The 26,954-nt window shown below is 42.0% G+C and overlaps 1 protein-coding gene across 1 annotated transcript in view; it reads left to right on the forward strand.

The window, feature by feature from the left end:
* Positions 1–26,954, forward strand: part of CYFIP1 (cytoplasmic FMR1 interacting protein 1) — a 59,367-nt gene that overhangs the window by 11,973 nt on the left and 20,440 nt on the right. Inside the window, 16 exon segments of the mRNA XM_081859019.1 lie at positions 2,904–3,000; positions 3,191–3,319; positions 5,340–5,444; positions 6,133–6,224; positions 6,397–6,514; positions 8,363–8,485; positions 9,452–9,577; positions 9,682–9,848; positions 11,357–11,504; positions 15,521–15,674; positions 17,231–17,387; positions 18,179–18,275; positions 19,170–19,246; positions 19,349–19,457; positions 20,720–20,839; positions 21,510–21,715. Coding sequence (XP_081715145.1) covers positions 2,904–3,000; positions 3,191–3,319; positions 5,340–5,444; positions 6,133–6,224; positions 6,397–6,514; positions 8,363–8,485; positions 9,452–9,577; positions 9,682–9,848; positions 11,357–11,504; positions 15,521–15,674; positions 17,231–17,387; positions 18,179–18,275; positions 19,170–19,246; positions 19,349–19,457; positions 20,720–20,839; positions 21,510–21,715 — 2,025 coding nt within the window.

Raw genomic sequence — 26,954 nt, forward strand, 5'->3', positions numbered from 1 at the left:
TCATACCTGTTGAATTAAGGCTACTTCACCGATTGCATGGTGGCAAGCATATCTTCATCTCCGAATACCTCTGTGGCAGGTTGCTGCGAGACATACTAGCTTCCTAGCATACATGCCTATAGGAATGTGTGTCTAGAAAAATGCAGTCCTTGTGTGCACATATTTTGTGTATCATCAAAAAAAGTATAATATGTCGGACAACCCTCAGGGTGTTTATATACTGGAAACAGTGTTTGATAGGGGCACATTCTCTGCAAGGAGTTTCAGATTAAGTCTTCTGTCAGCATTTACCCCTATGGAAAAGGAAACATTCTTTTTCTCTTGGCATATGAAGTTGCCTATAGCGCCACAAGACAATGTGGCCACAAGATGGCACTAGTTGTTTGCTATATGCTATATTCACATTTTGTGTATACTTTTAAAATATATATCTTCCCTCCACCCATCCCCAAAAAGGTATAAAATGTGTCCTGGAAAATATTCTCACAGTGAGTTGAAACAAGAAGAGGTGGACTCGGGTTAGAAATTGCACAGGATTGGGGACTGGTGTCAATGTGACATTCTTCTTACCTGTTTCTCCAGGAAATGTGCATGAGGCAGATAAGAGATGACTTTTGTGTGTGGATATCTTTTTCCTGGAGGGGTGGAATACAAATGGGCTGCCCGTTTTGAAATTGCGTTTCTTTTACAATATGCCTCCATGAGCATCTTTGCAAAAGCACTCCCAACGGTGATAACTGTTGAAGAAAGGTTGAAGAAAAATGTTGCACTGGAAAATGCATTAATTCTGGTGGAACTTATTTAGAGCTGGGGCTCAGCCTCGGAACAATTTCAGTGCCCATATCCGGTTCTGAACCACGTCAATAGAGAGCCTCCGAAGCATGCTTGTTGGGTACAGTCCTTCATTTCTGATGCACCATAATTTGAAGCTTTGGGGCAGAACCCAGTATCTCATGGCCAGATCTTGAGAGTGTGCTGGGGGGGGGGCGAGGGAGAGGGCATGGAATGCAGGAGACATTCCACTGCATGTAAGTGGCATTCCATTCTGCTCATGGTGGGACCTTGCAAGTCTTGCCAGGTCTGATTTTATTTATTTATCACAATTTTTTATAAAATGCTGAACATCACAATAGTATTACAGCAGTATACAAAAAAACCCTCTGTAAATAAAATAGATGACTGCTCTTAACTGCTCTTGAGTAAACTTATAATTCTGCTGTAGCTTATAAAAAACCCCCGAGAAATTAAAGTTAGCAACCTGTTAAATCAGAGCCTTTCTAACTTCAGTGGGAAGTGTGTTCTGCCACTGCAATGAGGAACCTAGTCCGAGCTACAATGGGATGGACCTCTGGCACATTGCAGCATCACAAGGATGCAATCTTATTTGTAAGGAGGTTTAAGCACCAGCACAGCTTAAAAAATAAATAACAAAATCAAGCTCTGGGTTCATCTCATGCAATCACATGTTTATACTGCTGTCTTCTAAGTGTGTTATCTCTATGTTCTGTGCCTTAATGCTGCAGTCACCTGCAGTTCATACCTTTTACAGACTTGCTTCTGTAAAAAAGTGCATAGGCTTGGGTTCCTAGAGAATCTTGTAGGCAACAAGCGGCTGTTCCTCTGAGATAACACCTGCAAAACAATGCCCCACGGAAATGTGCTGGGTGGTTGATTATGATGTTAATTATGATGAATAGCTTCATTAAGCCCACACTGCTCCTTTCAGAAAAATCCCATTCTGTGCAGCGGGGAAGACAACCACCTAGTGTCTGAGTGTAAAACCGCTTGCAATTCAGGCTGTGCTGTTGCTTTTGGACTTCTGAAGGGTAGTGTGTGAGTGAGAGGGGGTGGGGAAGCAAAGAGAGAAGGCAGTTTTCTAAGAGCTCTGTCTTCAGATGGCAGCTGAAAACAACACACCCAGCTAACTCCCACTTTAATGATTTGTTAAAAATTGGTAGTTTGGATCTGCACCCCTTATGGGTGTATACTAAGTTCTAGGAGGTTTCTTTATGCTCTTGCCTGCATGGTTTGACTTGTTGTCTTAAGTGAGGTGCCATTCAGTCATTGAGTGTTATTTCACAACCTTTTCTCTTTGTTACCTGTATGATGTCAATCTACTGTAATAACTTCCAACCATAAATGAGGTCCTTGCCTCTCGGTGTATTTTTATATTGTTGCATGTCTTAAAATTTGTTGTCCACTCAAGAGGGGTAAATTAGAAATATAAAATAAGCAAAGATTTTTGCCTAAAAAGGAAGGTGGAAAAAAGGGAAAGGTTCAGGAAGGAAAAAATTAAGTTGATTTTGGGTGGTATTCTTGACATACACCTGTTTTGCATTCTGCATGGTTCCTCAAGAATGATTTAAAAATTAGGTAGTTACTGCTGAAAGTTGATTCCAAAGTAGAAGTGGCTCCGCCTAATTACCCTGTCAGAACTGATCCTTGTGGAAAGCCACTGTTGCAGGATCAGTCTCCATGAATGCACCAGTTGCCCTTCTGCCGGCAACCGTGAGTCAGTTGCATCACAAATTATTGCTGCTGGAAAATAATGACAGATCTGAGTGTGTCAGGACAACAACCTGAGTCTCCTGCCCACTGCACTCACATTTATTGGTTTCTACATTGCTCATCAAGGTGTGACATTGGATGCCACACCATAGTGTGCATGCATGTGCACACGTGTGTGCTGGCTTCTTCTCTAGCAGCAGAAAAGCTGGTGGAGGCCAGCAGAGTCGTCTTTATCCAGGGACAATGAATCATTAAGATACAGCAATTGTCCTTCATTCATACACTTGGCTTTGCAGTAATGTGTTTTCTTGCAGGGGCCAGTGACATAGCTATAGGGGCTCTCTGTCTATCGTTCTTGCGAGATTTAACTTCTTTTTCTCCTGTTTCCTTTGAAGGGCTGCCCAATTTCTGCGTAAAATGGCCGACCCTCAGTCTATCCAAGAATCCCAGAACCTCTCCATGTTTCTTGCTAATCACAATAAGATCACGCAGGTATGTTTTTAAGTAAACAAAACTATGATGTCATTGTTCCCTTCTTATTCTTGTACAGAGCACGGTATCTTACGTGCTGAATAATATAATAAAATCCAGCTATTTCCATACATATGATTTCCACAAATATTCTCTCTTGATTCCCCACCCCCTGTTGCCATATACAAAGTTAAACTGGTTTCTGTTCTAGTCTTTACAGCAGCAACTTGAGGTGATTCCTGGCTATGAAGAGCTGCTTGCTGATATTGTGAATTTATGCGTGGATTACTATGAAAACAAAATGTATCTAACGCCCAGTGAGAAGCACATGCTCCTAAAAGTAAGATATGCTGCTTGAAGCATTTCAGCATTGGGGGGGGGGGGTTGGAGGGGAGGAATGCTGGGTGAGCATTGAAAATACTCTTGAAATGTTAGAGGTTCGTTGTCAAGTAACTTGGAATAATTGGTATGCTCTTTGAAGTATTTTCAGCCTCTCTTTTATGTATGTGAATTCCCTCCCTCCACACTTCTATATGCACAGGGACTAAATGATGATTTTAATGAAGGGGGTAGAGAAAAGGCAAAAATGGAATTAGAACGTTTTTGTGTCATTTTGTCATATTGGGTAAAAGATATGCAGAGGCAAATCTACCATTTGCAATGCTTAGAGGAACTAAATTGCTCGGCATTCATTATATTGGCTTTTAGCTAAAGGAATATAGTAATGTTGAAAAAAAGCAATGTATTTGTGCCCAGGAATTTTTCGGCACTGTGCCTCCAAATGGCTCCGTATGCATTCATTCCATTGGTTTTTAGCCAAATGAATATAGTAATTTTAAAAATGTTGAAAAGGGTAGTTTATTTGTGCCTATGAATCTTTTTGCAGCATATCTAGGACTGCACAGGAAAGCTAGTTTAACAGCTTTCAAATCTGATTACCATACTTGAATAATTAGAAGCATTTATCCTTCAGATGCTTATAGCTCTGAAATGTAGCAGGTAAATGTGGCTGGGATATTCTAAGGGTTCCAGAGCTTATTGTGCTTATTCTTAACATATTTGACTGTGTTTTATTTAAAAAATCCAGGTGCCTGCTTCTGTGGCCTCTGGTGAAGCACCGTCTTACTCTGTGTTTAGAGTTAATGATTGATTTTAATATTTTAGGAAGGATAGTTTTGTAATTCACTTGCTTCTGATGTCTCCCAAATATATTACAATTATGAAAACTTTAAATTAGAAACTGGGCTCTTTTCATAAGAGAAGCTTCAAGATTTATACATGAACAACTTCAAGATGACTAGGTATGAGAAAAATGTATATGTACATCATGCATATACCTATCTGAATTTTCATGGTTGTAAAAATGATCAACATTTTATCTTGGGAAGATTTGGTGATCTCAGTGTTTTGTTCTGGACATCAATGGTTGCCATATTTGAGACTTGGATGAAATCTCCCCCAAGTCTGAATGGTGAGTCACCTGGGATATATTTTGGTCCTCCAGCACCGAGAAGCAATTTATGTCAGCACTAGCTGATTCTTGGGGGAAGAAAATATCCCCATTGAGTTGCCATCATGAAGAAGGCTGTGTCATATCTCCATGGGCTTCTGCTGATGGTGGGACCACAAGAAAGCCCTATTGCAGATCTTAACACACAGCCAGTCTGATGATGGAAAGAGGTGCTCCTTCAGATTCCAAGCTGATTAGGGCTTTTATATGTTAATGCTAACTGATTAAATTGAGTTTGGTAGCCTATATGCCACTGATGCAAAGTCTTCAAAATAGATGTGCTATGGTCTCATCTCAATGAGCCATCACATTTTGTACTAGCTGCAGCTTCTAAACCATCATCAAATAAAGCCCTGTATAAAATACATTTTGGTAACCTGATTTGGGAGGCTTCCAGATTAGATAGCTTTGGACAGGTTATATTGGACCAGGAATAGGCATAGCTGGTACCCTAACTCTAGCTGCAATTAGCCACTCTGAGTCACAGAAAGTGGGCTTTTGGTGTCCATGTTTTATCAAGGAGCATCCCTGAGGCACAACACCTCTGTCTTGTTGGGATACATCCTTGGTTTATCAGCCATCATGTCAGCTCATCATGGCCTCAAGGCAAAGGTCCAGCATGACTTTGGGGGTACTTAAATAATAGAAATTTACGTGCATATGCATGATTAGAAAAGAGAGTTTGGTCGGTAGTAGAAAAATAAAATGGTGAATCATATTTATGATGCTTGTGCCATTATGCTCTAATAAACTTTATTTTGAGGAAGGTTTACAAGGTTTTGTTGCTTTCAGCATTGATCAAGTTAAGAATCAGGCGACAGGTCTTAATGTTATTTTATTCTCTTTTCAGGTAATGGGTTTTGGTTTGTATCTGATGGATGGCAGCGTCAGTAACATCTATAAGCTGGATGCCAAGAAAAGGATAAATCTGAACAAGATTGACAAGTTTTTTAAGGTTGGTTAAGAAGGTTGTCTGTCTTTTGAAAAGGGAGTGGTTATATATTACTTAGGTACGTGGGTGGTTGGTCACCTGAGTGACTAGGCATGTAAACTTTCCTGGCTCTGATTACATCATGAAGGTGGTTTCCTACCTATGATTCTTAAAATACATAGGTTTGTATCCATTGAAGTAATCCTTTTTGCACAATGATTTCTGCTTGTGCAGTGCAACTTCCCCTCCCTTTTCTTACCTTCTGCCCCTCCAAATCTGTTCTCAAGTGTTTGGGGGACCTCCAGAACCAGATGTGGGGGTTTAAGGGGAGAGGATGTTTTATTGTGTAAGTATATGTTGTTGGATGCAACCCACTATATTTCAAGTCGACAGCATGTCCAGATGACAAATTCCCCGATGCTTAGTATTGTCCTGATGTTTCAAGCCAGATGTGTGTGTGTGTTGAAGGCCCTATTGCCAGCAGAAGGTGTTGGTTCTGTTCTGGGAATGTTGTAATTTGCCAGCACAAACCACAGGGGGTTTCTTTTTTGGTACCTTTACAAAATAATATTCTTTCCACGGAGAGTCATGACTGCATATCATAGGATTGTAGAGTTAGCTTATGTATTTGCTGATTGTGTGGCTAAGTCCTGAATGAAACCATAAGGTGCACATAATTAATTTCGTTTAATTTGTTTTCTCTTGAGTCCAGCAGCTGCAAGTAGTTCCACTGTTTGGCGACATGCAGATTGAACTGGCGAGATACATTAAGACTAGTGCTCACTATGAAGAAAATAAATCTCGGTAAGAACTGAAAAGACACGCTGGCTTGCTTTTTCCAAGAACTACAAAATTGCTCCAAGTCATTCTTGCAGTTCACTTAAAGAAAATTCATCTGTGGGGCGTGGATCTTTTTGCCATGGGACTGTATAAATTTTATTTTCATGCTTTCTTTTCTCTTTTTCCCCTACCCTAGGTGGACATGCACTTCTTCCAGCAGCAGTCCCCAGTACAATATCTGTGAGCAAATGATCCAGATAAGAGATGACCACATGCGTTTTATTTCGGAACTGGCTCGTTACAGCAATAGTGAGGTGTGTAGATTAATGCAGGACATGAGTCTTTGGATGGAATCAGGTTTTACATGCACCCAACCTGTTACATTAGCAGTTCTAAACATAAAAATGTGCCCCTGTTTCTCGTACAGACTAAGTAGTGTTAGTCTTACACTTGTGTGGTGTCAGTAAAACATTTGCACCCTTTTGAGTGGCAAAGTGCTATTAGTGAATTCCACATTTGTGTGTGTCAGTTTTCTAACGAGTTCCATACCAGGTTATTTTTATACTTATTTAAAAACAACAACTAGGCACAAGTTTATTTATGAAAATATGTAGCCTGAAAAGGCCACAAGGCATATGATGTGCATTACCCAGGACTTAATTTGATCACAGGGCTCGTTTCTTAACTACCGTATTTTTCGCTCTATAGGACGCACCTAGTTTGCGGGGGAGGAAAACAAGAAAAAAAAAATATTTTGAATCCCAGAAGCCAGAACAGCAAGAGGATCTGGCTTCTGGGATACCGTGTGGCTGTTCTGGCTTCTACGATAACTGCGCCAAAAAACCTCTTCGGGGTAGCGGGATGAAGGCTCCCCCTGCCCAAAGAGGCTGTGCGCGGCTAAGGCAGAAGCCAGGGCAGGAGCGTCGCTGAAGGGGTGCTGCTCAGTTCTCCCTCTCAGCACAGCGCCTCTCCTGCGAAGGAGAGGCACTGCGCAGAGAGGGAGAACTGTGCAGTGCCCCTTCAAGCGAAGCTGGAGAAGGAACAGAAGGAGACCCTTCTGTTCCTCCTCAGACTTCTCAGGACAGCCGCCTCGCTGCGAAGGTGGAGGAGGAACAGAAGGAGTCCCTTCTGTTCCTCCTCCGGCTTCCAGGCAGGCGCGTGGCTGAAGCCTTTGGAGTGCAGCGGGACCTCGCCCTGCACTCCAAAGGTTTCGGGTTCCTTTGGCTGAAGCCAGGAGAGTCTTGCTCTCCCGGCTTCAGCCAAAGGAACCCGAAGCCTTTGGAGTGCAGCGCGAATTCCCACTGTGCTCCAAAGGCTTCAGGCGGCTATCCCTGAAGCCTGGAGAGTGAGAGAGGTCGGTGTGCACCTCTCCAGGCTTCAGCGAAAGCAATCCGAAGCCTCCGGAGCACGGAGGGAGCACTCCCTCTGCACTTCGGAGGCTTCACGTTGCTATCACTGAAGCCAAGGAGCCTGCATTCGCTCCATAGGACGCACACACATTTCCCCTTAATTTTGGAGGGGGAAAAGTGCGTCCTATAGAGTGAAAAATACGGTATATTTCAGCCTCAGTTCTAAATTATGTGAAGTAAGATGGAGAAAGAGCACATTAGTATATTTAACTATGGGTCTTTCTGTTCCCTACCCTCTTATTATGGGGAAAGAGTTCCAGACCAGAGTCAGCTTGACCAGTGGGGAAAATAGTGGTGTAAATGCTTGTTCATCATAAATTAAAACACTACTCATTTAAAGCTGATGTCTCCCCCACAAAGAATCCTGCGAATTGTAGCTTGTTATGGGTACTGAGTAAAAGGTAAAGGACCCCAGACGGTTAAGTCCAGTCAAAGGCGACTATGGGGTTGCGGTGCTCATCTCACTTTCAGGCTGAGGGAGCCAGCATTTGTCCACCGACAGCTTTCTGGGTCATGTGGCCAGCATGACTAAACCGCTTCTGGCGCAACGGGACACCGTGGGTGCTGGGTGGACCAGCATGGGGCTACACTATGGGGAAGTGGCTCCAATATTGTGATATGGAAAATGAGCCTCAGCATGTTTTTTATGAAACCTGAAAAGCACACACAGATGGTTATGTTCCGCACTCTAAAACAATTCATGTTTAGTCATATATGCACTGCATGTTTTAACAAGCATGCTTTTCATTACAGGTAGTGACTGGATCAGGCCGCCAAGAAGCTCAGAAGACTGATGCTGAGTATCGGAAGCTCTTTGACCTTTCTCTCCAAGGTCTTCAACTTCTGTCTCAGTGGAGTGCACATGTTATGGAAGTGGTATGTGCAGGGCAGGCTGTGGAAAGTTCTAAAGAGAAGCATCCGTGAGGGGGAGTGGAAATGTTTTGTTTTCACAGTAATCTTTAGATGGCATATTATAGAACAGCATGTGATACTCTGTTTGCACCCTTACTTGGATGAGTTAAAGATCTCAAATAGACTCAAAACTATTATGTGGAGCATGTATCTGAATGTCACATTTGTAGGCTGTGAAGGAATTTTTCCGCTAGTTGAGTTGGCATGAGATCTTTGTGGGGTTTTTGTCCACCTTCCTCTTAGTAATATTCATATTAGAATATAAGATTAAAAACCACTGTTTTACTGTTATGGCCATTTTGCAGAAGCCACTGGAAACACTTCCTTGTGGAAGAGTTCCCCATCATGCAAGGTTCAGTGCCAAAGCTACATGTGGCAAACTTGGTAAAAATATCAATACATTACCTGCACACGCAGAAGCTTGCTTCTGTATTCACATCACACCACTTTATTTGTTAACTTGGGGTGTTGAACTTCCTATTTTAGGGCTTAGCAACTACAGTGGTGCCTCGCAAGACGAAATTAATCCGTTCCGCGAGTCTCTTCGTCTTGCGGTTTTTTCGTCTTGCGAAGCACGGCTTATAACGGCTTAGCGGCTATTAACGACTTAGCGGCTTAAAGAAAAAGGAAACAAACTCGCAAGAACTCGCAAGACGTTTCGTCTTGCGAAGCAAGCCCATAGGGAAATTCATCTTGCGAAGCACCTCAAAAAACGGAAAACTCTTTTGTCTAGCGAGTTTTTCGTCTTGCGAGGCATTCGTCTTGCAGGGCACCACTGTATTGATCTAATGAGATGTAGTTGCTTGTTCAAAAGCACAATAGTATATAAGCTTTCATTCAGCCTTAGTGGTGTATTGCAGTTGTTACTGTTGTTTCTCAGTTCAATTTTTGTCGGTTCTGGCCATTCTTAACCCCCTTCATCAATTGCAGTATTCTTGGAAGCTGGTGCACCCAACGGACAAATATTCCAACAAAGATTGTCCAGACAATGCAGAAGAGTACGAAAGAGCAACACGATACAATTATACCAGTGAAGAGAAGTTTGCTCTTGTTGAGGTAAGAAAGAGAAAATGCCTTCTGACCACGATCACCCACCTCTTTTCTCTTCATGACTTGTGCTTTGTCTAAATTATGTGAAAACCAATTCCCCTCCCATGCAGGTTATAGCAATGATTAAAGGGCTGCAGGTTTTAATGGGGAGGATGGAAAGCGTCTTCAATCATGCCATTCGCCATACCATCTATGCTGCGCTCCAGGATTTCGCCCAGATTACACTCAGAGAACCGTTGAGACAGGCCATCAAGAAGAAGAAGAATGTCATCCAAAGGTGTGGCTAATGCCCTCTCGTGCCATTTAGCTTTTCATTCAGATGCGCAGTATTTGTTAAAGGAAAACATAGCACCTGAGAGCATCTGTCATAATGCAGTGGGACTGTCTTGAATTCTCCCAATGGAAACTTGAGAATGTTTTTTTGGATGGGATCCACAAAACTTGCTGTGTGCAATGGCTCTCCATCTCCTGGCCACCTGTATTACCCAGTGTCCTACAGACCACATGGCCCAGCAGCTGTGCAGTATTGCCAGAGCTTCTGCAACTGGTCCAAGCAGTTGGACAGCTCCATGGCGGCCGTTGCAAGCTCTCTCACGCCATACTTCCCACAGTTGCTGATGAGCTACTCTGCAACTGTTCTGGCCATTGATCAGATATTGGGTGGCAATGTACTGGCATTATATGCCTGGCATTAGTTAGGAAAGTAGGAAGAGGTTGCTGTATTCATATCTCTTTGGCAGGGCTTTGTAGATTGCATCCTTAGTGAGGCTATTGGGAATTCGTTTCTTCCCAGAACTGCAGTTCCCTTGAGAGAAAGTAATGACAAAGTCACTTTGCATGATGCCTGTTAAACAAAGCTAAACCATACATATCCAGTAACATTTTCCTTCACAAGGGTCCACATCACAGTTGCAATTTTAATAAAAACAACAATCATAACTTTATTATTTATATGTCACCCATCTGGCTGGGTTGCTCCAGCCACTCTGGGCAGCTCCCAACAAAATATTTACAACACAATAAAACATCAAACATTTAGAACTTCCCTATACAGGGCTGCTTTCAGATGTATTCTAAAAGTTGTGTAGTTATTTATCATCTTGACATCTGCTGGGAGGGCATTCCACAGGGCGGGCCCCACTACCCAGAAGGTCCTCTGCCTGGTTCCCTGTAACTTCACTTCTCACAGTGAGAGAACTGCCAGTAGGCCCCTGGAGCTATAACAGCACTTCATATGTGTGAAGGGGCCTCCACACATTGAAGAAACAGCAGGCCTGTGCAACTTGTCCAAGCACTGGCATTATACAGTTACCCTCCTCACTACAACAGCCATGTGTTGAGTGCGGGCATCTTAAGGGGTGAGCACAAGGTTCCACCTTCCATAAAAGTTTATGCACATGGATGTCTGTGTGTTGGAGTAAGGGCTACAGATATTCATGCTCAGTGTGTGGATGTTGGAAGCAGGTCTGGGAAGTCACTTGACCCTTTGACACAGGACACAAGGAAAGGCGTTACTTGCACTTGAATGGTAAATCTGAAAGAAACCTGCTGTGTTCTCAGTTATTTAAAAGCAGAGGTTTCCAGGCTTAAGAATTCACAAGGATATGGAATGTTTGCTTTAGCCAGTCCGTTGGTGGAAAATGAGGCGTGTTCTCGATATGACAGTTTTAGCCGTCTGTGGAATGTGTGGTGACTTTAGAATGCATGTGTCAGGATGCTTGTGGTTGTTATGGAAGAGTTCACACTTTTATCAGGAACTCACATGCCCTCTTGGATCATGACTAGCGTTCTCCAGGCGATCAGAAAGACTGTGTGCGACTGGGAAGGTGGCCGTGAGCCGTTTAATGACCCTGCGCTGAGGGGAGAGAAAGATCCCAAAAGTGGCTTTGATGTCAAAGTCCCAAGACGAGCAGTGGGCCCCTCCAGTACCCAGGTAATTTCTCTCTCTCTCTCTCTTAATTCTGCTATGTGTGTCACTGACTTGATACAGGAATTACTGTGGAATGAACCCATTTAAAAAGATTAGTTATATAAATCCCGTGTAAATCTGGATTAGTAAAAAAAAAAAAAAAAAAAATCTCATGCAGGGGTACTGTCATTTTAATTTTCTACGCTGATTATTCCCTTTCCATGCCCCCTCCCACAAGCCTTTCCTTTACAGCATGTAGCTCCTGTGGGATTAATGCTTCTATATTTAAATTCTGTTTTTACAAAGTTTTAGTTGTTTGTATGTCTGATGCCCTCGTGTTTATCTTCCTGCACTTAAATGGTATATACCTGTTTTCAGTATGGTGTGTGTGTGTACACACATATACACATGTAATGACTTTTCTCTGCCTATGCCTACTGTGGTTTATTGCTGGGGTATTCTCTTCTGATAAAATCTTTTCTTGGCTGTTTCTACTCGTGTGTAGAGATGGGAGAGGCATTTGCTCTGCTTGCATTTTAAATTGTGAACCTCCCTAATTGGCATTTCCCAAACCAATATGTGAGCTGAAATGCAGCTACCTTTCGAACTTCACACTCTTGCAGTGCTGTTCTGAAATCTAAAACGTGTGCATACACCTGTTCAGACATACCTTGGAAGTTGAATGGAATCCGTTCCAGAAGTTGGTTGGACTTCCAAAACGTTTGACTTCCAAAAATAATTCGAAAACCGAAACCATCACTTCCAGTTTTCGATTGTTCGGGAGCCGAAATGTTTGAGTTCACAGGCATTTGGCTTCTGAGGTTCCACTGTATTAGGGAAGACTGCACAAAAATGTGTGTATTAGTAGAAACAACATACAAACAATGTGCAAAACTGCATCAGGGAAAATTGCTTGCAGAATGTGTGTATTGGGACAAATGCACAATAAAACGCATTAGGATTTTAATGCTGTGTTTAAAACAAAAATCACAAAATGACACAGCAGTTAGGAGTGTACTGAAGATTGAAAGGATGAGAATCAGAATCCAAAATTGGCAGATCGGGCCATCAGTACTTGTGAGTACAATTAAGCTGTTTGTTTTTATTTTTTTGTGATTATAAAATACATTTTAGTCATTTAATTTTATTTAACAGGACTTACATACTGCTTAATCATCAAAACTTCTTAATGTGGTTTATATAAAATATAGCACACACATCAAAATTACCAATAAAACCAGAAGTTAAAAACAAATGAATCTAATAAAAATAAAAATAAAACCAGTTTTTAAAACTAACATTAAAATCACACATCTATCAGGTTTTCCTGTCTGGGTAGGGTTGGTAGTTTTTAGCAGACGCTGGAAACATTGCAGAATTCCAAAATGTAAACGTTGCCACTAAGAAGGATTGATTCCTTCCAAGTGTGGAATAAACATTATTTGTCATATCCCAGTTCCGCAGATTGAAGTGGTTGAGTGGCACATAGGGGATAAACCTGTCCCAACTTGTTCAGGGCTTTATTTTGCCAATAGTAACACCTACTAACTGATCAGCCTGCCAGTGCAGATCTTTGAGCAGAGTTGCAATGTACTGACAAGGTCTCACTCCTGCCACCAATGGTGCTGCAGCATTCTGCATTAACTGCTGTTTCTGGACCCAAGTGCAAAGGAAGCCCCACTCAGGATTCATTGCAGTAATCCCAGTTTTGAAGTCACTGGTGCCTGGACTACTGTGGTAAATCTCTTCCATTCCAGAAATGGCCACGCCTGTCACATCAGCCTCAGCTGGTAAAAGATGTTCCTAGCTATCAAGGCTACTTAGGCCTCGGGGGCGGGGGCTAGATACAGAAGCATATCTGCACCTTTAAGGATAGTGCAACTGGCGATTGGCCAATTTCTTAGATGCAGGAACCATTCATTCACAGTGCCTCTTGTCTTCCCAGGATTCAGGCTCACCTTATTTTCCACCCTCCATCCCTTTGTTAGGGCACCATAGCCTTTCCTTGATTCAGATGTTGTGCAGAATTAAGACCCAAATCTCTTAATAACTGCTCCAAATAGATATTGAATATTATTTGGGATGAAATAGTGAACTGTGGCACCCCATTGCATAACTGCCAGGGAGCTGAAAAACACTCCTAATGCTCTTCTCTGGACTCGGTCCCAGACATAGGACAGGATCCACTGCAACACAGGGTTCCCGATCCCCATCCCATGAAAGGGATCCAGGAGAATTCCATGGACAATCTGTAAGGTGTCTGAAATTTTTCCTGCACCATCTCCCCACCTTTTGCATTAAGCACCCCAAATTTGGTAGCCATATTGCTCTCCCTACTATTTTGAAGGGAGATCTCAAACATCTGACTTTATTGAGCTACCCTTAATGTGAGGAGGAATGTAACATCATCATTATTATTATTATTATTAATAATAATAATAATATGCCACTTTTCATCAAATGATCTTAGGGCAGTTCACAGAATAAAATACAAGATAAACACAAGTAAATAACTAAACCAAAACAACAAAGCAATACCACCCCCAACTGTCTTGATTGGTTAGCTGAACAGGATGAGTTTATTGATTTTCACACACACACACACACACACACACACACACTCTCTCTCTTCCCCAAAAATCTAATATTAGGAAAACTCTGTAATAATTGTAATATGCGATATAGTAGCTTCTTCAATATTTTAAAACTCAGTGTAAAGTTTGAACACATAACATGGTAAACATGTGGCTTAGCCACAATGCAGAGGTGGTGACCAGTCCCACAATAAGCAATAGCATTTTGGATTTGTTCATCATGAACCCATGCTGTGCTGTGAAAGAGTTTTGAAACCTTAAAACTTTTCAAAATCAGATTGTGATATGGAATGGAGACAGATGGACAGGGAAACTCTGAGGTTCAGTGGTGGTGGTGGTGGTGGTGGTGAACTATTTCTTGTTGCTGCAATACTTTGGGTGCAGCTGTAGTAGCTTTATAGATTGTAGTATAAACTTGTCATCACTGTACCCCCCACCTCCCTGTGGTTCTCCTTTTTACAGTCTGTTCCACCCTTATCTTTTCCTTCCTTCAGCTCTTCTTCTTTCTCATAGTATAACAGCCTGTTCATTTTTGAGAGATAAGAACATTCCAAACACAGCAGCCTTGGAGCCATCTTGCTGTGTAGTTTTGTGCATTGCTGCTATTTATTTAATTTATGAATCGCTTTCCCATAATACATTCCAAAGAGATTTTAGTGCTACAGCAGGTAGCATCCTGCTGTATTGCAACTAGAAATCTTTGTAACTGGGGAAACAAATTCCCAGTGAATTTTGCCCAAGGCATTGTGTATCTTTTATGACTTGTAGGGATACAAGAGTCCAAATGGCATCGTCTTATGGGCAGCATTCTCAGCCTTTACAAAATGAACAGGCAAAACAACAAACCTGTCCACCTTTGATGTAGACCAGGGTGGCTTCCGCATACTTCACTGTCTTGCTATTCCTGTCTTAACAAACTAATATACCGTACATTTCTTCTGGTTTTGTATTTTCTCCTTTTCTTATTTACCCATGTGGTTTGTTTTTTTAATTAACGGACTCTCTCTTCTTCCCCCTTTTTTGCCTCTTCCTTTTCTGTTGGTTTTTAGCTCTACATGGTCCGCACTATGGCAGAGTCCTTGAACTCTGCTGAGCTGTTGAAGCAGCTCAGATCTCTGGGAATGGAAAAGTTATTGCATGTGATAAACAAGTTTCTGAGGCAGTCCTACATCTATCCCACTCTTTTAAACTATGGTGGTAAGGCATTACTTATTATTTTTTAATAGTGTGGTGACACAAACTGTTCCATTGCAAATTGTGGGGCTTTCTTCTTCTTTCTCTTTCCCCCCTCACCGCCTTAGGTTTAATGACTTTTGAACTTCCTTATCAGGTTTCAGTTTGAAGTGGAGCAGTCTTTGCATTGGGCAGTGTGCATCCGTAATGCTGAACTAATGTTCCATATTGTGTTTTTCCCCCCTGTCACGAATGTTCTGTTCAATAACACAGCTTTACATGGTGAGAACCATGTTAGAGTCCCTCATTGCTGACAAAAGTGGCTCCAAGAAAACTTTGAGAAGTAGCCTTGAGGGGCCCACCATATTGGACATAGAAAAATTCCACCGAGAGTCTTTCTTCTACACTCACTTGATAAATTTCAGTGGTAAGATACACAGATGATCAGTGTCCAGCTTTAGCATGTCCTAATACCTCTAACATAACCTGGGAATATGTTTCCGATTTTGTGTGGCTTACTTTTGTTTTAAAACGATCGCCTGGCTGCTCTTAGAAGCCGGGATTCTGGGCGACATGGACCCCTTGTCTAATCCAGCAAGGCACTTCCTATGTTCTTAATGTGTTGGAACATTGCAAATAACACTGGAATTAAGAGGTTAGATGCTTCATATGCTTTTCCAGTTGGCACGACTTTCCTTTCTTTCTTCGCAAAAAATTCAGCATAATAAGAGGTCCCAGTATTGAAATCTGCTTAAAATGGCAAAAACGTGTCTGCTAAGTCCTTTTTCTTCTTCTTCTAAAGAGAGAAACCTAATGCCATGCCTTGGGTAAAACAATTTTCTTTGTTTGGGCTGCCATTCTCTCTACTGTTGGCTGTAATCGGAAGCATGTTGTTTTAGTGGATTCACCTACTGACATGTCTCTAGTCTAGTCGTACCACATTGTGTTGTCTTTTCAACTCATGCTGTTATTGGAACTCTGCTTTGGATGGGAGGAAGACTTTATTCATGTTTATAGTGTTGTCGAAGCGTAATGCTCTTCTCTTTCATTAGCCCTAGTGCCCTTGATGTGCTTCCCGAGTTCAGTGATTCCCAAACAGTGAATTCGGGACCCTCTAGTACCTTTTTAAATAGGTGCACCACCAGCAATATTGGGGTAGCACAAATCAGAATGACAACAGAGCAGACAATCTTTGCTCATTTCTGCCAGCTGCAATAAATGTCCATAAAAGCAAGGCTTCCTATATGCGCACATCAGAGAGGTTGCTGGAAATTTCTCTGTACCCAGCCCTAGTAAATGAATTGCCAAGGCTGAAAAGGAGACTCCTTAGAGGTCTGAGGTATGCACTTTTGAAGTTTGGGAATCACTGCTCTAGTCGACTGAAAACACTGCTGCTATGACGAGCTGGAAGGAACCTTTGACATATCTGATAGTGTCTTACAAGCAATTCCACTTGCTGTAATTACTTTCTGCCCCTCCATATAAAAAAAAATTGTACTAATTTTGATCAGCACATACCATACGGAGTGAGAGAATTCCACCATTTAATTGAGTGAATAGAAGGATGACAGATGTTGCAAGACAGTCCCCTCTCTTCTGCACTTCCTTATTAACCATAGCCAGGAAACGTGGCATTCATGGCACTAGCACAAGCTGGGAGACCAGTTTAGAATGTGTGGGCATGCATGTGTGTGCCCCTAAATTGTCTAGTTGGCCATTCTTCCAGTAGTGTTTTCAGTGATGAAACCATTTATGCTTCTGCTGGGTGGTTGTTGATAGCAGCTGTATTTAACTTTGTAGGTTCTCCATTTGAAAACCGGTTTTGGTTTCCTTTCCATGCATAACTCTAGTCACCATCTTTCACTTTTGTTTGCTCATTCATACAACACCTGCACTGCTAGAATAGTGCTGTTTCTGTGTGTACGTGTGCTTATTTTCTCCCTCACAAGAGTATTGATTCGGTATCATTTCTTCTTTCATAAGAAACCCTGCAGCAGTGCTGTGACTTATCCCAGCTGTGGTTCAGGGAGTTCTTTTTGGAGTTGACAATGGGCAGAAGGATCCAGTTTCCCATCGAGATGTCTATGCCTTGGATTCTGACCGACCACATTTTGGAGACCAAGGAAGCATCGATGATGGAGTAAGCCTGATGTGATTCTATCACTTCTTGTTGAGTAGTAGATGCAGAAAATTCTGATGACGATGAGATTAGAGGCTTAGTGGGGTAGTCTAGGTAAGCAGAATAGGAACCTCCTTTTCAAGTAAGAAGTTGAAGGAGGACAGGTGGCCCCCAGAATTACCTCCTCTCCACTCACCCAACTTCAGATTGTCGGAGCAGACAAACATCCCCCCACCTCCTGGATGCTGGGCTCTGTTGCCTTCTCAGGTCATCTTCAGTACTTTGGCCTAAGATTTTTCAAGAACTCCGTTGCCCACTTTACTCATGGGCTAAGGATGGGTTCAGTTTTACCAGTCATTTCCCTCTTTTTCTGCTTGCAACATTCTTCCTCCACTTCTAACAACCACTTTAGAGCTCCTTGGTTTGGTTCAGAAGAGCTGCTAGGGTACTGGATTGCTAGTGCTCAAAAAAGAACACTCTTGACACATTCTTAGCTACCTCTAGTCAGTCTTTGTGCCACAGAAGTTCCCACGGCCTTTTCGTTTTGGGTAATGTATGTAATATCGGAGCATCCCTTCTTCCCACTTGTAGTCATGATGGTTGGAACTGGAGTATTTCTACATTGTGACTCATCAGCAGCTTTGCACAACTATATGCTTGCTAGTTACCAGAATTTTGGAATGGATAACTTTTGCGTTTTGTTAATGCCCATTTATACACTTATTGTATTCATCCGTGGCAAGTCTATTATGTCAGGGGACAGGAATATTTTACACGTGTGCCTGAAAAAATAACATATTGTCTTCTTTTAGATACGTGCTGTATTCTTTAGATCTTTATAATGACAGTGCCCACTACGCCCTTACCAAATTCAAGAAGCAGTTCCTCTATGATGAAATTGAGGCAGAGGTAAGATAATTGAATCTGTTCTGATGGTTGAAAATCTGTTCAGCATCAGCACATGCGATTGAGTTTATTAGTAGGTAAAGATGAAGAGATGGTGTGAGGAGAACCTGAGTGAATGACAGGCACACAAATGCATGTTCATAATTTGTATGCAGGGAACAAGCAGTAGTGAATCTAGCACAAAGACATTCCTCATGTCTAGGTCGTTGGAACAAGATTTCCTGCGACCCAGTGCCACCCATGTGTGATATTATTTTATTATTAAATGCATTTTCATTGCAGTTCTACTCATAAAAGCCCCCAAGACAGTGTACCGTTTAGGCAGAACAACGCAGGTTAAAATACCTAGTAGAACAAAGCCGTTATTAAAACCAGAGAGTGGAATTTACAGCCCATCAAAAGCCAGGTGGAATGAAACAGTTTTTACAGCCCACCTAAAGCTGCTCCAGCCCTAACTTCCCAAGGGAGAGAGTTCCACTGTTGGGCATTGCAGCAGAAAAGACCCAGTTGCAAGTACCGACCAAGCTTCTCTGGGTGGTGAGTTTGAGCTGACTCCATTAAGAAGAATTGTGCTTGAAGCTGCATGGATGTGCAAAGGCCTATACAAGCATAAGAAGCTGCCTTAGACTAGGTCAGACTGTGCCTCTCTAGATCAATGCTGCACATGCGTGCTGCTTGTTGGTGTTGATGTGGTGTCCCCTTCGTGTATGGGGCTCAGGGCAGTCCTGTTTCTCCCCCGCTTCATGCACACATACTCATTGCCTACACCCTAAAAGGGGGGCCCTGATGCAAATGGAAAATGTAGTCTACAAAGGCTGCAGAAGTAGATTTCCAAAGGGAAATGTGCGTAAGTAAACACCGTGTTTTAACTGAACAATTCATATGTTGCATCTTCAGGTCAATTTGTGCTTTGATCAGTTTGTCTACAAGCTGGCAGACCAGATATTTGGATACTACAAGGTGATGGCAGGAAGGTAAGTAGTCGTGTTAAGCAACTTTTTTAAGCATTCATGTTATGAGTTTTGAAATGCAGCTTTTCATCAACTGTTCATCAAATGTTCTCTCTTTCCAAATAGCCTGCTTTTAGATAAACGGTTAAGATCAGAATGCAAGAATCAGGGAGCAACGATTCCCTTGCTAACATCTAACCGGTATAATACACTCCTAAAGCAGAGACATGTTCAGGTTAGTAAGTATATGGCATTCTTGGACTCTTCCCCACCCCACCCCCCATCTTAATTATCTCCCCTTCAACCCCACTGTGTTGATGCTTGAGGCCCATCTTACAATTGCTTAAATGTACGAGACACAAGCTTGTTTTTCGATCAACTTGGCTTTGGAAATCTTTTGGCAAAGTCTCTCACGAAAGGGTCTGAAAGTAAACCTAGCAGCTAGGTGGGTTGTTTTAAGTCCTGGTTTAAGTCACTGATTTGATTAAAGTTTCCATCTTTGTTTTCTGAGCAAGCAAGCATTCTAACTGGGTGTAATTAAAATATATAGTTGCAATTCAGGAGACTCTTTGGATGGAAGATCAAACAGGATGATCTACTCTAGGTTGGCAAATGTTTCTGACTCCTTGTTTAATGATAGCAACAAATAACAAAAAGGCTCTGTGCTTCCACCCAAATAGGCTGCTGAAATGCAGAGAGCTTGAAGGGAAAGGAATAGGGATTGGATTTGGATGTGAAAGGACTTCAAGCCCAGTTCTGGTACTGAAAACCAGTTCCTAGACTGAGCATGCCCTTGGAGGCACCTTAATTCTAAATAATTACTCCCACCAAATCAGGAAGGAGGAACTTTGGCTCTCCAATGTTACTGAACTGTAATGCCCAACATCCCTGGCCATTCCTGATAGAGCTGATGCTGTCCCACTGAGCTACTGTTTTGCACCAGAGTCCAGTTGTTGGACCAGCTGGGTTTTGTTCTAGATCCTTCAAGCCTGTAGTTTACCCATCTTCTGATTTATATTAATCAGGACCAGAATACACAGCCTCTGCTCATGCAACCCATCTGCCTTTTTGCACTACAGAATTTAGATCTCCTTAAGATAGCAATTGTGAAAGTCCTACTTACATACATGTATGTAACAGTGCTAAGCAACAAGGAACTCTAAAAGGCAAGAGCTGGAAGTAAGTAGGCAGAACATTACACAGAGAAACTAGGTTTCTGTGCAGTTTGATTTGTTAAATATTCATAATTTGCTCATTAATTTACTGTAATGTATAGAGCAATCCTAATTCTGCCTTAGCTGAGCCACTGCTGCAGTCAAAGATGATCAGGGCAGGGTGGGATTTTTTTTCTTTTCTTTTAACAATGATGTAAACAAGATTGTATCCTATATAGGATTGCATTCTCTGTATAGATTTGGGAAACTTGTGTGTCTCTCTCTGTGTGTGTCTGTGTACCTCTTAATTTGATACAACAATTTGGAATTTCTTTTGCTTCAGCTTCTTGGTCGGTCAATAGATCTGAACCGCCTGATCACTCAGCGAATTTCAGCAGCCATGTACAAATCCATGGAACTAGCCATCGGTCGGTTTGAGAGTGAGGACTTGACCTCCATCGTCGTAAGTATTGAGGCACATGAGTGCTGCTCAGTTTCATGTGAGGTCAGGAATTGGCTGAAGATTTCAAGTTCAGCAGCGTGTCTTAAACCGTTGCTTTCCTAATATTGCAGCAGGTTAATGAAGGGAAGGGGGGAACTCTTTGTAACATGGCACATCTCTCCCCCCCCCCCCCCCCGTCAAATGTTACCTTGTCCTTGACTGCTCAGATGTACTTGGGATGAGAGGAGGTGAAACAACTCCAATATTTGTGAGCCTGGTTTTATGGCACGGCTAATGGGAAGCAAAAGTTGAAGAGCTCTTAATGTCGGGAAGTGTAGTTTTTAGTTCAAGAAGCTCCTCTTCCTTAAACCTGTGTTAATAAAATATAGACATTTCACCTGTGGGCATTAATTGGGTCTCTGCGGAGACACATAAACAAACCCTTCACATGCAAAACTAAAGTTGTCTGCTATTAGGAAGCGTTTTTAAATACGAAAGAATGGTGGATTTTATTCTATCTTTAAAAAGCATATAATACTTGACTGTTGGCTTATAAACATGTCCGGATTTTTGTGGTCACATTCTTAAAGCTTCTGTTTTGTTGTAGACTTTGGCAAGTTTTTCAGTGAGCCCTTCCCTCCCTCTCACTGTCTATTTCCTTCCCTCTTTATTTATTTTTGCTTCTTCTCAGGAATTGGATGGACTGGTTGAAATAAACAAGCTGACACACAAGCTTCTGAGCAGATACATGACTCTAGACAGTTTTGATGCCATGTTTAGAGAAGCCAACCATAATGTATCTGCTCCGTATGGAAGAATCACCCTTCACGTCTTTTGGGAGCTCAATTACGATTTTCTTCCGAATTACTGCTACAACGGGTCCACTAACAGGTTAGTGTGACATATTGTAGTGTGTGTGTTTAATTGCATTTAGCTTCACTGACTCTGAATCTACCTTGGTTTGCCAAATAGCTACATCTTAGCAGTTGCTCCACAAGCTCAGAAGCTTTGTTAAGAGCAAAAATTAATTTTACTCTGAATACATTAGGATTTAAAAAATAATAATGTGCATTTTTAAACAAAAAAAACAAAAACCTAGCCTGGGTCCTGCATGTTCAGGGACTTCTAATTGTCTTCTGTGAGAAAGATTACACTAAGCATGCACAACTGCTTCCTTTTCAAAAAAGAAAATTAACTCCCTGCAGCTGCAGTGCTCAGTGTGCAAAGAGGAACTGTTGGCTTGTGGCCTAAATATTTGAGAATATACAGTATAATAAATTACGAACAGTTTAGTTGCCTCCTCCAGCTTCTTTTCATCCAGCAAACGTCAGGTGATTTTACATGTTTTTCTCCCACATGCATGATTACATAAACTCTGGTAGTTTTTTTTAATTGTTCTCATCATGTACATTTAGTGAAATGCCATCCTCTATTGTAGCCTACAGTTTTATATGATGAAACTGTTATGCATGAAGAGGAAGCTTGAATGAACAAAGACTTGGTTGGAGGTTATTTATGCAGAACAGACTATGTTAAAGAAGTAGAACCTGAGTCGCGTTTTCTATGCCTACTTAAAACTCACCTGCTCACCCAGCTGTTTCCTGGCTATTAACTTGCTTATAATCAGTATATATTTTTCTGGGGGTACTCAAAGGTATACAGCATCGGCATCTTCCCCCGTCCCCCAAATGTTAAAAATGTGGCACTTACTGTAACAACTTCATGGTGTGGACTGGCACCTTCCCCCCCTCCAAATAACACCTGCATAGGTGTTCCCTGCCAACTCTGTCTCAAAGCAAGTCCTCCTTGGCCACACACAGCCTTGTTCTGTGTGATCGAAGCAGGAACAACCTACATTGGCATGCTACGGGTGGCACACCTGGATGCCTTGCAGAGAAGTGTACCATACCGCAGTGTAGGACCAGATTAAAGAGTGTTTGGCATGCTGTGTATGTAGGTGCACTTATGTAAAGCCAATCCTGGGATCTGTGTGTTTATGTGCACACTGGGTCTTAAGTTTACTGAGCAAAAGTGCATTCTTAATTGGGTGGAGGAAATTATAGGCACTGTCTGACCTATTCTTCAAACAGCAGCTGAACATAGTTCTTACACTTACCAAGTTCTGATTGTTGTGCCCTGGAGGTCTTTTGGGAAGAAAATGACCTCAAGTCTTTCATAAATATCAGATAAATCTACACAACCATGTGCATGAAGGAAATAGCTGCTAGCGGCTGCTACCACAAGAGTACAGTATAGGACGTGAGTGGCTCTGTGGTCTAAACCACTGAGCCTCTTGGGCTTGCCGATCAGAAGGTCAGCAGTTCGAATCCTCATGACGGAGTGAGCTCCCGTTGCTCTGCCCCAGCTCCTGCCAGCCTAGCAGTTTGAAAGCATGCCAGTGCAAGTAGATAAATAGGTACCGTTGTGGTGGGAAGGTAAACAGCATTTCCATGCGTTCTGGCTTATGTCACGGTAGCCCGTTGTGCCAGAAGCAGTTTAGTCACTGCTGTCACATGACCTGGAAAGCTGTCTGTGGACAAACACCGGCACCCTCGGCCTGAAAGCAAGATGAGCACCACACCCCATAGTTGCCTTTGACTGGACTTAACCATCCAAAGGTCCTTTACAGTATAGATGCTCAACAGCAGTAGTCTTTTCAGACCTGGAACCTCCTTTTAGTCTAAGCATGTTTTTCTTATTCTCCCGCAGCTCCCCAATTTATTTGCATGGTAAATATTTTTTTATGGTAAATAAATGTATTTATTTGTACCAACCCTTTATAGCAGTTCTCAGGCTTTTACTTGTGCAACCTCTTGAAACAAGCCTTTACCCTAGTGGGTTTAGCTTTACTTGCCTCAGCAACCCTCCAGAGTGAGGTACATTTTCTGTCACACTTTGGACACTGCCCTCATTTGCACCTTATCATTCCTAAGGAAAATTGGTTGTTCTAACATATTTAAAAAGTTCTTCTCTCCACACACACACAATATATATATATTTGGCATTCAGCCGCTAACTCACTGGGAATTCTTAATTCTGTGTAGTACTACTTGATGCTAGAGAACTCAAGTTCGCAGGATAATCAGTTAGATACAGTGGTACCTCGAGTTACAAACGCCTCAGGTTACAAACGCTTTAGGTTACAAACTCCGCTAACCTGGAAGAGTTACCTCAAGTTGAGAACTTTGCCCCAGGATGAGAATGGAAATTGTGTGCTGGCAGTGCAGCAGCAGCAAGAGGCCCCATTAGCAAAAGCACGCCTCTGGTGAAGAACAGTTTCAGGTTAAGAACGGACCTCCAGAACGAATTAAGTTCGTAACTAGAGGTACCACTGTATATAACAATAGGCAGGTTATACACAATCACTATATTTATGGCCTTAGCTGCTGCATCAGCTAGAATACGTACATTTAATCTTTTGCTACAAACATATTTTATTGAGCCAATTGTTTGTTTTCGCTTAAAAAAAACCCAACAGCTGCAAACTACACCCATTTTGTTCTGTGAATTTTATATTGATTTTAAATTGTTAACAGGCTTTTCTGCATTTGCAAAAAAGCTTTTTATGACTAGGGTCAAGGATTGAGGTCATTCCTGAAAAAGCATTACGTTAAAACTGCACTTTAAGCTGCACTAACTGTTTGTAATGGTTTGCTTTTGATAATGAAATGAGATTAAATAGTTGGGTGGTGTGCTATTAAAGCAAGTGGACATTTACTAATTGCATTGATTTGTATTTGGTCTTCTGTGCACCCTCCAAATGTGAAGGGTGTTGATTTGGGAACATTAGCAAGGAAAAAAGGAAGAGAGGCATTGGAATCAACAGCAAATGCCCATGGTGCTCCTTACAGGATGTGCAGTAGCATGATGGCCAGGGCTTTACCTGAAAGTAAGCCCCACTGAATACAGTGGGACCTCAGGTAAACATGCCTACAGTTACACTGTAAGAGTGTGAGTTTGAAGTGGCTTTAAGTAAGCTACTGTTCCTAAGTCACAGCCCCTAGGCTGAGGTGCTATATAAATAGGTAAAGGTAAAGGGACCCCTGACCATTAGGTCCAGTCGTGGCCAACTCTGGGGTTCCGACGCTCATTTCGCTTTGTTGGCCAAGGGAGCCAGTGTACAGCTTTCGGGTCATGTGGCCAGCATGACTAAGCCGCTTCTGGCAAACCAGAGCAGCGCACGGAAACGCCGTTTACATTCCCGCTGGAGCGGTACCTATTTATCTACTTGCACTTTGATGTGCTTTCAAACTGCTAGGTTGGCAGGAGCAGGGACCGAGCAACTGGAGCTCACCCCGTTGCGGGGATTCAAACTGCCGACCTTCTGATCGGCAAGTCCTAGGCTCTGTTGTTTAACCCACAGCGCCACCCGCGTCCCTGCATAATAAGCAAGTTATGTTTCTATTTCGTCTTGGATATGTTTATTATCATAAGATTTGCATTTTCCTCACAGAGGAAATAGGGGAGTGGGGGGAGAGAGTGCTGCTGTACTCAGGTCCTGTTTGTGGGCTTCTCGCAGGCAACTTTGGCCATTGTGAAAACACTATATGTAGATGGGCCACTGGCCTCATCCTTCAGACTTTTCTATTGTTCTTATGATATCAAGAAGGAGCACTTTAGAGCTCCTTACTCATAATGTGATGGTAATCTCTACAAAAACAAGCCTATAACGTAGGCCAGTACAGTGGTACCTCGGGTTCCAGAGGTCTGTTCTTAACCTGGAACTGTTCTTAACCTGAAGCACCACTTTAGCTAATGGGGCCTCCTGCTGCCGCCGCACCACCGGAGCACAATTTCTGTTCTCATCCTGAAGCAAAGTACTTAACCCGAGACAATATTTCTGGGTTAGCGGAGTCTGTAACCTGAAGCGTATGTAACCTGAAGTGTATGTAACCCGAGGTACCACTGTATTACTTTCCAAGGATACTAGTCCACTTCTGTTTGTTCCTTTTACTGTTTTGATACATCAGTGTTTGGAGTAATAGTTTGCGCACTGTGTTCTTGTACCACTTTGTCCAGCTAATGCAGTTTAGAAATATTATTGCCAGTGCTTTGTACAACCTGTCGCTAACATTCAGTAAATATTTTGTAGTTGTATTCAGTTTTATTTAGATGGTGCCTCTTTTGTCTGAAACTCATGCTTGGAATTGTACAGCCTGAAAGGGAAATGAAAACACTTTAAAAACCTGGATGGTGTTTTTGTCAATTGCTCCCACCCTCCCCCCAAAAAGCGTTGGTAACATTTTGATTTGTGTAATCTACTTTACGTCGACTGCTTAGTGCTCTGCTGATGAAAATGAGTAAATTGCTAGGAAAGTCATCATCCAGAGATTAAAAAGTGGCATGACCTGATTATATCGATGCATGCCAAAAAAACCCCCCTACAATTTAGCAACATAGCGTAGCGAAGTAGATTTTGGTGAAATAATTTTATCGGAGAAGCTAGAAGGAAAACACATCAGACTGAAGGCGAATCTGCATTGTTAATTTGGGTATTTTAACTCTGTAGCTAGTCTCTCTTAGCTGTTTGAACATGTGAGAGAAATTATAAAAGTTATCTGAAGTTAAAACAGGGAATGTTGGTGGGTCGAAGCCAGGGTGTGTGTTCTAAAAGTAGCCTTCAGGAGTGCCTAAACATTATTGAAGATGTCTGGAACAGATCCTTGCCAACTGCCAGTACAATAAAGTTATTTGGATTGTACAAAATGCCAGAAAAAAAGAGTTCAAGAGGACTGTAGAAAAATCTAACACCACTTCTGTTTAGTGCGGGCCATTCAACCACAGTGTGCTATTGATCAGTATATTAATGAGCATTCATTGTAAGAGGCTTTTAAGGGTTGCATCTAATGGTGTACTTGTCTGATAGTAAGCTTTCCATCAATGGGAAGGAAGCAGTTGTTGGCAATTCCTGCTCTTCCTTTACCTTCCCCTTTGCTGGTAAATCTCCCCCATTTTGTTGACAGAAACCTTACTGATTAGATATAAACGTGTGTATCACTTACGTAAGAGACAATAGCAAAAAAATGTGCATCAATACATAGTGAAACATAAACCAAACATTAGTTTGTATGGGATCATAACATCATGTCAGTAACTTCAATCCAAATGATACTCCCTTCTGGGAGGAATCCAAAGC

Source organism: Podarcis erhardii, assembly GCF_964252035.2.
Source record: "Podarcis erhardii genome assembly, chromosome: 4".
In the NCBI taxonomy this organism is placed as follows: Eukaryota; Metazoa; Chordata; class Lepidosauria; order Squamata; family Lacertidae; genus Podarcis; species Podarcis erhardii.